At 39.4% G+C, this 14738-nt stretch overlaps 1 protein-coding gene across 1 annotated transcript in view; it reads left to right on the top strand.

Annotated features, from left to right (window-relative positions):
• Nucleotides 1–14738, top strand: part of LOC126400276 (ectonucleotide pyrophosphatase/phosphodiesterase family member 7-like) — a 39725-nt gene that overhangs the window by 1753 nt on the left and 23234 nt on the right. Inside the window, exon 3 of the mRNA XM_050060837.1 lies at nucleotides 12874–13091. Within this exon, the coding sequence (XP_049916794.1) occupies nucleotides 12874–13091 (218 nt within the window). The remainder of the gene's footprint in view (nucleotides 1–12873; nucleotides 13092–14738) is intronic.

The following is a 14738-nucleotide window of genomic DNA, read 5'->3' as shown; positions in this document are numbered from 1 at the left end:
GTATATTCGGACACTGTGAGCTTGGACCTCCCGGACCAAAACATCAGTTTCCTCCTAGGAGAAGTTTGGCTGCCTGACGCTGCTACTCTTCTGCCATGGAGAATTGAGTAAACTCTCATTACGCCTTCGCGCGGCGCATTTAAGGGCAAGGAGAGGGGCTCATTTGATTGGTGTGATGTGTGTAAAACCCACTCCACGCCTTCTCTCCTCCCTCTTTCCTACTTGCGCAGGTAGGAGGGATGGAAGTGGGAAAGAGGAGTAGCTGCGCCAGGTGCACGGTGTGCCAAACTTGCAAAATCCGCCTGGCCACACCCAGTTGGCGAAGCGCAGGAGCACTGCGCCTCCGCCTCGCCCGGTCTAGACTAGAGCCCAATGTGTTATTGAAGGCCACAGTGCTTATGTCAGATGATGGAGACAGACGAGACAACACTGCTTGGCCCCATGAATGGAACATCTACAATTAAAAAAACGTCCAGAACTGGAACTGTTGATAGGAGCACTGTTCTCTGCAGTTTCTGCAGCAAGGAATTATTGCACCATCAGAGTATGTCAAGCCTGAAATATCACCTCAACGCAAAGCATATAGCAGTGAACCTGGGGGTCCAAGCTACCACATCCTCTGATGCTAGCACTAGCAGCCAGCCTCATCAAGCCACACTCAACCAGGCGTTCAGACACAAACTGAGTAAGTCTACCTGATTAATGGACTGCAGACCAGTTTCAGTGGTAGAGAACAGGGGGACAATTATGTCCAAAATCCAGCAGCTTTACTACGACACATCTGCCAAAATTAATTTGAATTGAATTTTTTAAAATACTTTAACATGTAACATCTTGTAGAAAATCTACCGCATACTGTCCAACTTGGAAAAATAATGACTTTAATGATGAAGGAGATAGATGTGCGAAGTGTTCTCTTGTTCTGAAATTCTTTCACAGCAAAAATTGATGTATGCGATTAATTTAGATCAATTAATCACAGAGCATGTAATTAATTACATTCAGTTTTTTAATCGCTTGACAGCCCTAGTTGTCAAGCAATTATATATACCGAAGGTCTTTGAGACTGAGTTTCAAATATCTTTATTGTGAAACATGTAATACAGACGTCCTTGGAGTGAATATCCTGCCTCATTTTGGATATTAAACACACAAACACGCAGTACAAGGGAGTAAAAAAGGTCAAACAAGACAAGAAAATGGGCCAACAATGAAAATAATAATAATTCCCAAAAATAAATTAATTAATTAATTAGATTCAGTGTGTTTACAGCGTAGGACTGTTGGGGAGGGTGTAAATCTAAACAAACCAATCACGTCTTGTCTTTTGACAACTGATAAGTAGCTCAACCTCAGACACCTCATCCCTCTCCTCGCATCACTGACACTGACAGCTGAGGCGGGCTACCCCGATGTAGACCCTTGTTTTTCGAATTTGCTGGTCACGTTGCCTTTTTGATTCCCTTTTGCGCTTTCTTGGCCATGAGGATTCCATTTCCCGTGATGCTGCATATGCATGATCCTGCATTATGCTCAAAGAGTGGAACTTTGTTATGCTGCAGTGGTGCAGGCTTTCACATTTGCCGGGGTAGTAGCGAAGCGCCTCTTGCTCCTCTCCTTTGTCTTCTCAGTCATGCAGCGCTGGCCTGGCTCTCAACAAAAACGCAGAAGGCCGGGCTGTATGTCCCTTGCTGGCGGATGTATTTCTAAGATGGCGAAACGTTATGGGTCCCCCCAAACGACTCAAGAGTACCCAGCTGCAGACAAGTCGGCAGACAAGGGCGCCGCCATATATCTAATCCGTACCGGAAGTCCATACCGGAAGTTAATCTTCTTCGTGTCTATGATACTGGAAGTCCATATAACGGAAGTTGCATACATACCAGAAGTCCATACCGGAAGTCTTTTTTTTTTTTCTTTTTTTCCCCCCCAGAATAAGGTTTTTAAGTCTGTCTTTTTTATATTATTTATTTTAGCAGTACATTTACAAACTTTGAAGCAGTCAACAATTATAAATATATATATATTATAAAATAAATAATAATAATATTAATAATAATAATAATAATAATAATACAATTATTTCAACAATTATTTTAAATACAATCAAACAATACAAACATTGACCTCAACAAGTTAAACCTACAAAAATTGCAGAAAATCAGCAAACACATGAATTTTAGTTGGATTAATTTTTAACAAAGAGTAAATAAGGTGAGCACTTTCATTTATTGGGCTACAGTTGCAACATGCAGATTACTATCAGGTCATTCAAAACAACTGAAAACCATGGACACAACAAATGTCATACTTACTCTTACATCAGTATGGTTAATTATAACTATTTAACTATTAAATCATCAATCAATCATCTATTAAATGAACGTAATAATTAGATTGTCATATTGTCAGATGTATTCTATTATATTTCAGGAACACATGTAAACACAATATTGCACTATTGTACTGGCAACATAAAGAAGGAGACTTGGAGTTCTCTTTTTTGTGAACAAGTTTTTATTCCAGATATCCGTAACAATCTCAAAAGTAAAAAGGAAAAACAGTAAAATAGTTTATTTGTTTGGTCTATAAAATGCAAGAAAATTGTATTAAAAATGTCAACCACTGTTCCACAAATCCCAAGATCCCAAGATGCAGCCTAAAATGTCTTGTTTTGTCCCAAACAAATATCATTAAACATTACTGTTACATGTAGTGCTAGCTACTAGCTAGTACTGCTAGTGCTAAGTGCCGAACAGAATTTCATTGTACAATGTACAATGACAATAAAGTTGTCTAATTCTAATAATTAAAAGACTCGCTCCCTTACCGCTCTTTCTCTTAGTCGTGCGTGTATTGTTTGCATTCTTCTCTTCGTCTTCTCCGTTCGTGCGTGTATTGTTTGCATTCTTCTCTTCGTCTTCTCCGTTGTCTTCTTCCTCTTCTTCTTAATAATACACACACAGACCAACTTCCGGTATGGACTTCCGGTATGGATTGGATATATGGCGGCGCCCATGTCCGCCATCATGTCTGCAGCTGGGTCCCTCTCAAACGACTTACCCGCACGATGTACAAACAAATCCGAAATTCTCCTTTTACGAGGATAAGTCATATTATTGGTTTAGGTAATAATACACCAATGATGACATATTTAAGAATGCAGACATCGATTGTTGCCAATAAACAAATGAAAATGTTACACAATGTCCCTTTAAATGGATAGTGCACCCAAAAATGAAAATTCAGCCATTATCTACTCACCCATATGCTGAGGGGTGTTAAATGTTAGGAACTCCCTTTATTTTGCATCCAAACATATACAGAGATAACCAGCTCAGTCACTTGCCATGACTCATCATGTATTTATTTCTACCAATACTTGGTCAGTATTCTGGGATTCCTCTCTATCTGAGTCTCAGTCAGTCCCTGTAGACAGGACCTCACACATTTCATGCATATGGATAGGATTGTTTCCTGTCACATGAACGCCACCTGCGATCTCTTCTCATAGATTAAACATCAGCCTTGAACTGAGGCAGGGGAAAAGTGGAATGCTCCCTCTGTCAAGCTGCATAACAGACAGCCTTGGAGGAAGTGTAATGTAACTACAGGGATACATTTTTATTGACTGATGAAGAACACCTCAGGTGTTTGCATCTTAGACATGTACTGAGATGGGGTGCAGTACTTCAAACTGAGAGTTGAGCTGATATCAGCTTTTATGAAAAATCTGGTGATATTCTATATTTTTCTTGTTGCCAACAAATCCCATAAAACTAACAAGTTTTGGTCACATGTTAATTAATGCTTAATAAGCACCAATTAACAGTTAATGAGCACTTATAAGACAGAATAAGGTGTTTATTACCATTAATAAGACTATATAAGTGTTAATTATATATATTGCATATAGGAGCATTATAAGCACTTAATAGAAACTTGATAACAGTTTATAAAGCTATCCTAAATATTAATAAGATGTCTATTTACATTAATTATGATTTATAAGGGTTAATTATACAATAATAACCACATTTATTACTGGTTTATAAGACACTATAAGACCCTATCAGATTAAATTAATAAGGTGTTATTAACCGGATCTAAAGTGGGAACAGTGTCGTATAAACGTTAATAAACTATTAATATGCTCTCAGGGCTCGAAACTAATGGTGTCCCGATGTCCCGGGGACTATAAAAATTGCTACTTTGACACAAAGATGATGTGTCTGGGACAATCCCGGGACAGCAAAAAAAAAAAGAAGTCAAACCACTATCGAAATGGGTGTTATTCACAACGTCATTACATATGGGTATCTGAACGTCGCTTTTGTCGCTTGAATAATTTCAATAAAAACTTATGAACAGCAAAAATACAGTGGCTTTTGCTGCACCTGATCTGGCTCCACACGTGCGCGCATTCACACACACACGGAACCCCTTCTTGGGTCCACCCTCTCCCTCTCTCCGCTGTTGCCTGCAGTAATTTCTGTATCGATACAGCCCATAATGCATCTAATTGGCTATTTGAAGTGTCACTTCTTCAGAACGAAGCATGTCAATAGAGTGCCAAAGTCACGCCCCTTCCAGTGAAGCTCATGGGACCTTAGATCGGAAAAAATATGAATGGCAGTGAATGAGGAGAGAAATATTATCTTTTGGTCCCATTTGAGTTGTGACATGAAATCCAAATATGTCGTTAATGAATTTAAAACATAAATTTTAAGGTCAGGAAAGTCATACTTTGTGGTAAAACTGTTGAGATATAAGCTTTTGAAAAAAACATAATTAGAAAAACTACACGGAGGTAGAGGAGGCGGTCGCGTATGTGACGTCATAGCTTTCGCTCGCTTCCTGCAGCTTGGAGTGACTGCAACAGCTTGGAGTGACTGCAACCTGGCACAAAACACACAGACATCTTCAATCATAAATCAATTAATCATTAAACAGTGGAATTTCAGCGGGGAGGCCAAGCTGCAGGAAGCGAGCGAAAGCTATGACGTCACATATGTGACCTCCTCCTGTGTACTCTTGAGTCTTTCTAATTAAAAAGCTTATATCTCAACAGTTTTACCACAAAGTTTGACTTTCTTGACCTTAAATTTATGTTTTAAATTCATTAACAACATATTTAGATTTCATGTCGCAACTCAAACGGGAACAAAAGATAATATTGCTCTGCCCATTCACTGCCATTCATATTTTTTCTGATCTAAGGTCCCATGAGCTCTACCGGAAGGGGTGTGATTTCGGCACTCTATTATGTTTTGAAATTCTTGTTATTTGCAAAGTCATCACATCTCTACATAATTTTGACGTTACTTTTAATCCTTTAAACAGAAAGTTAAAGGGAAATTTCGGTTTATTTCAACCTGTCTCCTATCGTCCTACATTTGGTTCAAATGACTAGTGACATACAGATAATAGTTAGCATGTTAGCCATTAGCCTAGATACAGCCGTAGCGTCAGACCTGTTAAAACGTAAGTGAACGGGCATCCCTTCAAGTGCAAAGTTAGTCCACTAAACAAGCTTTTTTTCCACAAAGACCGCCTCATATCGTTAGGATAAATGTCAGAGAACATATAGAAAACGACATGTAAACGTGTTGTCTTACCTTACCGGTGTGCTGCCATGTTTGTTTACCATCTAGCTCTGCTTTCCAAAGCGCAGCCGAAATATATCTCGCCAGCTCTAGATAAAGCCCAACTGGATACTAACATTACTCCAGGTGGAGGTGTGTGTGTGTGTGTGTGTGTGTGTGTGTGTGGAGGATGCTTTTCCCATGTGTTCTGACATTTCAAGTTACTAAAGCAAAGATTTTACAATACATGAAAGAAATCAATTTAATCAGTTTAGTGATTACCTGTTAGTAATCAGGCTGTATCAATAAGGCATATGCATTAATTAACTGTACAAGTATTAGTAGTATTAATACCAGCTAATAAAAACCCATATCAGTCTAGTCCAAAATGTTCTTTAGTGCTGGGTGCAGGAACAGGATACACCTATTTATTTTGAGTACAAACATAAAGTGAGTATAATAACTATGATAAAATTCTCTTCACTGCGGCTGGCAGTTATACTGCACCTCATCACACGTGTGACTGTGGAGAGAGATAGCAGAAACCATCTCAGGTTTCAGTAAAGTACATTTTTAATAAAATGCTCTGAAGACTGTGGGATTGTACCTAATCCAGGGGAGATTAAAAAACATATCTCAGTGATCTGCAGTCTGCATTCTCTGCATTTGTTTATTGTCTTACATCCAGAAACAGCATTTAAATACAAACAGATATGTCCACACAAAGATTTGTGCCTCATACTGACTTTTTTAACATCTGCAGTAAGTGAAGTGGTAAATATTGTCCTTGTCTTAGCATAAAAAAAGAGAACCAGAGAGGACTCTGTGGTTGGAGGTTGGAAGGAATAAACTGACAAAGAGTAATACTGTGCTGATGGCCTGAACCTCAGCACTGATTCATAGAGTGGAGTCACCACCTGCTGGTTCTTTGAAAGTATTGTTTGTCAGAGCTTGTGGCTGACCTTGGTTTGGCACTATGGTTTTTCACAAGTCTTAGGTGAGAGGTTGGGCTTATAATGGAATTTTGAAGTACAGATAAAATGGCTCTGAAGTCTCATACAGTGATGTGGTAACAGGAAGGGTGAACAGGGTGTCATTCAACTATGATTTTCATTCATCAGATCACTTTACGGTCCACCTATCAAGGCCCAAGATTTCAACTGGTGAATGAAAAAGTCTTGCAGGTAAATGGCCAGTTCCTCTGTAATAGCCATGATATGACCTGTCACTGTCACGGTCACTTAAAAAGGGGCAGGCAACCTGTGGCTTAGGAGCCACATGCGGCTCTTTAGCCCTTCTCCAGCGACTCCCTGTGGCTTTGACAAAGAAATTAGATGGAAATGAACAACAGTTATTTTTCAGTTTGATTTTCATTTATCATTGTTTTAGCCCTAAAGTAATTCTTATATTTTCCAACTGTATAAATGTGCCACCTATATACTAAATAAAAAACAATTTTTTTAACATCTCATCTGCTATGTGCGTCATACGTCTATGGCCTGGCACCTTTTCCTAAAATTTGCAGAACCTCAATAGCAATGGCTAATCTTGTGTGTCCTTATTTCAGTTCAGTTCAATTCAGTTTTATTTATAAAGCCCAATATCACAAATCACAATTTGCTTCAGAGGGCTTTACAGCATACGACATCCCTCTGTCCTTAGGACCCTCACAGCGGATAAGGAAAAACTTCCCCAAAAAAAACCTGTAAAGGGGAAAAACAATGGTAGAAACCTCAGGAAGAGCAACTGAGGAGGGATCCCTCTTCCAGGACGGACAGACGTGCAATAGATGTCGTACAGAACAGATCAACATAATAAATTTACAGTAATCCATATGACACAATGAAACAGAAAGAGAGAGACACAGAGAGAGATGCAGGACAGACGGTAATGATAATAGCTTACAACAACATTAATTTAAGTAATAATATTATAATAATAATTACAGCTATTGTGATACAATATGTTGTAAGTATATGTTAATATATGATAGTATATGTATGTGATAATAATAATCATATGTGTATAATAACAGTAGAAGTATGACTAATAATAACAGCAGCAGTAGGAAGCATCAGGCAGGACCACGGCAGCAGTGTAACCACAACACACGATCCAGGCACAGCTGCGATACGAGGTAACCTGCCAGACAGTGGAGCACTGGCTCTAGAGAAGAAGCCGTATCAATCAATCAATCAATTTTGTTTATAAAGCCCAATATCACAAATCACAATTTGCCTCACAGGGCTTTACAGCATACAACATCCCTCTGTCCTTTGTAGCCTGATCAAAAAGGAAAGTCTTAAGTCATAAGTTCTTGTCTTAAATGTGGAGATGGTGTCTGCCTCCCGGACCGAAACAGGAAGATAATTCCAGCGAAGAGGAGCCTGATAGCTGAAGGCTCTGGCTCTTGTTCTACTTTTGGAGACTTTAAGAGTAACACTGCATTCTCAGAGCGCAGTGTTCTGGTGGGATATTATGGCACTATGAGCTCTCTAAGATATGACGGAGCTTGACCATTTAGAGCTTTGTAAGTTAGGAGAAGGATTTTAAATTCAATTCTGGATTTTACAGGGAGCCAGTGCAGAGAAGCTAAAACAGGAGAAATGTGATCTCGTTTCTTAGTTCCTGTTAGTACACATGCCGCTGCATTCTGGATTAGTGAGGGTAGCTATTAATTCCAAACCCAAAAAACAAAACGTCTTGGAGGAAAATAAAGAATTTCATGGTGAGTGGACTGATTTATTTGCTTTCACCACTAACACTGCAAAATTTAATTACCAAGTAGTCATAAGTAGCCCACTGCAGAGTAGCAGTAAACATATTAATGAATACTCATTTAGACCTATAAGAATATTTATCGGCTAATTTAGATTAATAGGCTGTGTAGCTATGAGACCCAAATATGTATTTTGGCTCCAGACAGATTTTTAAAAAAAAAACTTTTGGCCAAAAATGGCTCTTTTGATAGTAAAGGTTGCTAACCCCTGGCCCTTGAGGAATAATTGCAAAGCTGCAAGTTATCTCTTAAGGCTCATTTTGACCAAAAATGTCCAAGCCTGACTAAAAGTCAATCTAAATCTTACTTGAAATGGGTAACTTTATGGATGGATGCATGCGCTGTATTGTTATATAGCCATAGTTCAAAAAGCAACGTGAAAAACATTGTGTTATTTAGAAAACCACATACATCAATATGAGACCATTTCAAATTGTATTTACCAAAAGCCTTTGTTATATTGAGTTAGAGCTACAGGCTACAATGCGGCTAAAAACAGAGTTCAAATGACGTTTTTCAAAACAACTTTTTATGTCGGGGCTTCAGGACACTTGGATCACTATGGACGAGCAGTATGGAGATATTTTTTGGTTTCAATTATGTGTTTTCGGACGTTTGAATCTGGGGCGCTGTAAGCCTCCATTAGGTGGAGTTGTGTTGCTACCCCCTCTCCCCTTGGATCTCTGCAAGTGATGTGAGGACTCTAAATCTTCACCTGAGCCTCCATCGGCATATGGGTGAGTAGATAATGGCTGAATTTTTATTTTTGGGTGCACTATCCCTTTAAGAGTTAGTGACGACGGGCTTCAGGGTGTTGCCAACAGGTCGTCTCCGTGTCCAGCAGCTGTTGTGCCGTATGGAGTGCCGAAGTCACGCCCCTTCCGGTGAAGCTCATGGGACCTTAGATCGGAAAAAATATGAATGGCAGTGAATGAGGAGAGAAATATTATCTTTTGGTCCTGTTTGAGTTGTGACATGAAATCCAAATATGTCGTTAATGAATTTAAAACATAAATTTAAGGTCAAGAAAGTAATACTTTGTGGTAAAACTGATGAGATATAAGCTTTTTAATTAGAAAGACTCACGAGTACACAGGAGGAGGTCGTGCCCCCAACACTGGTTATATCTAAAGGTTATTACCGGCTGTTGTAGAGCACTGCTGACTTCATCCTTACAATGTTTTATACCAATTGTACTCATAAACCATAAAAAGTAAATCACTGTATATCCTGGAAATGTTTTTTTGGTTACTATTATGACCTGGGATTACAGTTAAAGGATAACTTTTCCAACCTGGACCCCATTTGGTCAAAGAGACTGATGTAAATAACAATTTTTGAAACTGGTCCAGTATTGAGTGAGTATTGAGGGCAGTGGCCAGCAGATGTAATGGAAACATATGGGGGAATTGAACACCATCACTGTCCTTTAAAAGTAGTTATTTTGACCACAGAGCAGCTCAGATTGTTATTCTAAGTATATGAAGTGTCTCTTTACCATTCACTTGATATGGTCTGTTTTTTATTGCCTCCGTAAGCAGAAGTCTTGTTCTGAAATATCACGAGATGTCACAAGATGTCACTTGTTTCAGTCAGACAACAGGAGAAACATGAGTGAGATTTAGAACATAATAACCAAAGTAGTTTACAGAAAACAGATTTTACTGTTTTTTAATTAACAAAATTCAAAAGCCTCATTCACGTGATTGAAATCAGGTAAATAATCATCCATGACATTGAATATCTTTTAGATAACACTTAATCGTGTTTACTGTAGACTATTCTGATTATTATACTTTCTCCAGATCTCACACGTTTCCACTGTTGTGTTCTTCCAACAAGTGACATCTTGTGATATTTCAGAAAGAGACTTCTGCTTAATAAGGCAATAACAAACAGACCAGGTCAAGTGAAAGATAGAGAAATCTGAGCTGCTCAGTGGCAGAAATAAGCACTTTTAATGGACATACAGTGGTGATGTCCAGTTGCCCCATGAACACCCTCAGTACTGACTCATCCTACAAAACTGTTGTTCACATCAGTCTCTTTGATCGATTTACATGGGGAAATAGGGTCCAGGTGGAAAATGCCAAAGTTATCCTTTAATGGGTTAAGTAGAGAACAGTATCTGATAGTGACGTCATACATAAGCACATTTTGCCATGTTTAGGAAGTTACTGAAACACAACTTTGTAAAACTGCTTTGAAAGAGGAACAGAACCTCAATTAAGAAAATTCCAATACATAATTTCAAAGGGTTAGGAATGTTCAGGTAATATTTGTGAATATGAGCTACTCTCTCTTAACGCCAGAAACCAGAGAAGTAATCTCTGACCTGCAATGTCAATCCATTGTACTCAGATTTGAAAAAGAAAATTCCTATGAAAAATTGAAATGTTTAACATCCATTTAAGTTGAATTCCAAGTTAGAAACTCAAGCAAGATCCATCTAGCCCAAGTTAACCAACATAAACACACCTAATATCACAGTAACATGGGGGCACATGCAGTGAACCGAGCAGAATGACTCATCAATTATTTTACGTAATGTAATGTTTTATGTAGTGCTTGTGTTGTGAAATGTGCTGTAATAATGTTGCTCCTGCCATTTCTGTCTCCCGTCCACACGAAATGAATGCACACAACAACTTTAGGCTATTGGCTGTGGTGGTTCACACTAATACACTCAGCCCCCATTTGCACAATTTTGAGCTGCTGTACGACATTTTCATGGACAAAGACTTACTTACAGTGCTGTGGTTATTGATGAAGGTCCTTTCTGTACATGCTTGTGAGGCTCAAAGACTCGCCATACAAACGGCAGTGATGTCACTACGACCCTCAGACAGGCATAAATTCATGAACAGGACAGGAAGTCACTACTCTAAAATTGTCTTTGGCTGGATTAAAAGCTTGGTAAAGCAGGCAACCACCCTGCAACCTCAGTCCCCCAAGGGGCCCAAAGCACCAAGTAATCTTGTAGAACGTGTTTCAGTGAGAGGCCTAATTCTAAAACAATTTAGTTAATATTGTGCATAATCCCAGACATATCCACTTACCTTAAACTGACACACAGAAATTGAGAAATAGAAAAAAAAATACAATAAAAACAGTGGGTGAATTAAAGGGAAAGATGGGGCTGGGAATAAGGGGTAAGGTGAGTCAGTGGTGTAGTGAGGATGAGGAGGGCTAGGAGTGGCATGGGATGTGTGCTTTGTCAAAAGAGTCATCCAAGTGACTATGCCTCACTCTTTTCCTCTCCCGCGCATGGTAGACTGTGTGGACCAGCTCAGCTCTGCTAAACTAGTCAGTAAGTTTGACTTGCTTAAGGGTAACTGGCAGGTTCCTAGAGTCCTAGAGCTATGGAGATTGCTGCTTTCATTACACCTAGTAGTTTGTACTCCTACACAGTTATGCCAGTTGGGTCGTCTAATGCCCCACCCAGTTGTGATATACAGTGACTCTTGGGAATAACATCTCCAGCGCATCCAGGCCCTCTTTAACCGTCTGGCCTGGGCTTGTCTGACCATTAATCTGGCGAAAGGTGAGTTTGCTTAGGCGTCTGTCAGGTCTTTGTTGTGTTCTGCCCCTGCGCTAGCAGCTCAACAGATGGACAAGCCTTTCTTGCTGTATGTAGATGCCAGTAAGGGGGAAGCTGGTGCTGTACACAGGCTTGTTATGCAGGCTAACAAAAATGTTGTCTACTGCCCGATGAGTTTCTTTTCTAAAAAGTTAAACTCACATCAGTTGAATTATTCAGACACTGAAAAAGAGGCACTGGCACATCTCTGGGCATTGCAACACTTTCAGGTTTATTTGGGGCGTGGAGTAATACCTAGTGGTGTACATCGATCATAATCCCCTAACCTTTCTCCACTCACTCCAAAACCTAAATCAGCGGCTTATGCTTTGGTGTCTTTTTCTCCAACCATTTCATCTTGACATATGACATGTGAAGGGAGTTAAATAAATAATCTTTTGACTAATATATCAATGTGTGGCCTCCCTTGTTACCAGCCTTGAGCCAGGTGGTAAAAGGGGGTTGTTGGTAGGCGACCAACAGCCAATTCTGGTTAATGTGGCTATTGTACTATCTTCTACTTATAGGGCGCAGGAAGAGGAATATAAAAGGCTGTATACTGGAGTAATAAACCTAAAAAACACAGAGTTGTATAAATGTAGATTTGATGTCTTTATGAGTTGATAAGATAAGATGATGCATCTTCTCTGGGTGTGGGTACAGATAAAGTCTGGGGTTATCAGCCTCTGCCTTAGTCAGATTTGCTTCAGATCAGGTCATGTTCGGTACTCAGGTGATAGAGAAGCAATCATATAGATTCCAAGGCTCAGAACAGTTTGTTGCAATACTAAGAGAAAACAGTTCATAGGAGAAAGGGGCAAGGAAACAGGCACTTTGAACCTGCACACATAGAAGTTTGTTGTCCAGTCTCAGTGTAATTCCTCTGTAATGCTGCTGCTCTGCCTTACTGTCCTCTGCCTCATTGGCAGCTCTTTCTGTGCTGTTGTCCCACCACGCGACACTTCAGGATCTGGGTCCACCAGGAACAAGCTGCTCCTCATCTCCTTCGACGGTTTCCGCTGGGACTACGACCGAGATGTGGACACCCCTAACCTGGATAAGATGGCCCAGGACGGGGCGAAAGCAGAATACGTCACACCACCCTTCCTCACCATCACCAGCCCCACACACTTTACCTTGCTTACAGGTATTGTGAAGAAATTTCCAGCTATTAACCTTGTTAATGGTATTTCATTTAAATCAGCTTTTTCAACTGTTGTTTGTAATCAAAACAACAGAAAAGGTTATGAAAGGGTTATAGATACACAACATCAGTGGTACAAACATAAAAGTGGTCACTTAAATATGTTAAAACAGCTTGTTTCTCCATAGAAATGTACAAAGGAGATAGTGTTGTAACTCACCTGTGAATCTCAAAGACAATTTATATTCATATCATTGTGAAACTGCATGCATGTAGCTGCTGTTTGCAAATAAATAAATCAGACATGGAGAGAAGATGGAAATAAGACAGAGGTAAGTTAAAGAAGAACTCTTGGTTACATGCAGCTTGCACTTCATGAAGAGAAAATTAAAGTAAAACAGTTCACAATATCATTTTAGAACATCACCACTGCAATGTGTTCTTGTGCAATAGTCACATTGTGAGACTCGCAGTATAAGTTCATCCTATTAATATAATATCAGTCAAAGGCAATATGCCATACTTATTTTGCTAGTTTAATACTTTAGGTTGTGAAGTTCTCAATTTCCATGACAGTTTGATTGTAAAATGTATATTTCATGCAAATACAGCCTTTCCAAAGCCCAAATGATGACTTCTTTCCAAATAGAGCTATTCAAGTTATTGCAATACACTGTATATTGCAATACATATCGCAGTATACAAAATCGTCGTCGCATTGTCAGTTTTGTCTAATATTGCGCAGCCCTCATTCATTTTGACTCACCAACACAACTGTTGGACTGATGATACACAGAGCAACTTTTTGAGCAATGTTGTTGGGCATTATTCTCAGGGATGCAAACAGGTGTATGGTCAAAAAAGAGAGAGCTTGTCGAAGCAAAATTCTGTCTACATGGTCGCACCTTTACAATCCTTCTCTGCTCTCTGTATCGCGCACAGCGGGGTTCGGCCCCGATGCGCACACACACACACACACACACATACACACACACACACACACACACACACACAGGTGAGCACACAAGAGCGCGGCTCGGGCCGCATTTTTCTGACTGACAATTATAAACGGCACTGTGCACACAGGGGGGGTTTTTTTCGTGTCGTTGGTTTCTGCTGCGTCTGCTTGTGCTTCTGCTGAAGCACTCCCACCCTCCTCCATCTCTCTCTCTAGTAACTCGCCAGCACAAGCCGCTTGTTCTGGGTCATTTCCACGCGAGATTTCCAAGATTTGCCCTTTTGGTTTCCATTTAGCTGAAAACTTTTTTTTTTTTTTTTACTTAGTAACAGATGTGATTTCAAATGTAGTAAAGTACAATACTTCAGTCAAAATTTACTGAAGTAAAAGTAAAATTACAGATTTCAAAAACTACTGAAAAAATTACAAATTACACAAAAAACTACTCAATTACAGTAATGTGAGTAAATATAATTAGTTACTTTCCACCTCTACACAGCAGCAACATCCACATCAACTTACAGAGCAACATACAATACAATACAAACATTTACATTAGATATAAGGATATCAGGATAAAAGTGCTAAGAACAAGAAGAGGGTCAACTTGGATTACAGGAGCAAATCATAGATGCACTCTCAATATTCATCAACAACAGTTTAAAACTCATAAGAGGGATCAAATCAGACAG

This window comes from Epinephelus moara, chromosome 13 (genome assembly GCF_006386435.1).
Source record: "Epinephelus moara isolate mb chromosome 13, YSFRI_EMoa_1.0, whole genome shotgun sequence".
NCBI classification, from domain to species: Eukaryota; Metazoa; Chordata; class Actinopteri; order Perciformes; family Serranidae; genus Epinephelus; species Epinephelus moara.
The sequence above is the reverse complement of the archived record's forward strand: the minus strand, read 5'-3'. Positions and strand labels throughout refer to the sequence as shown.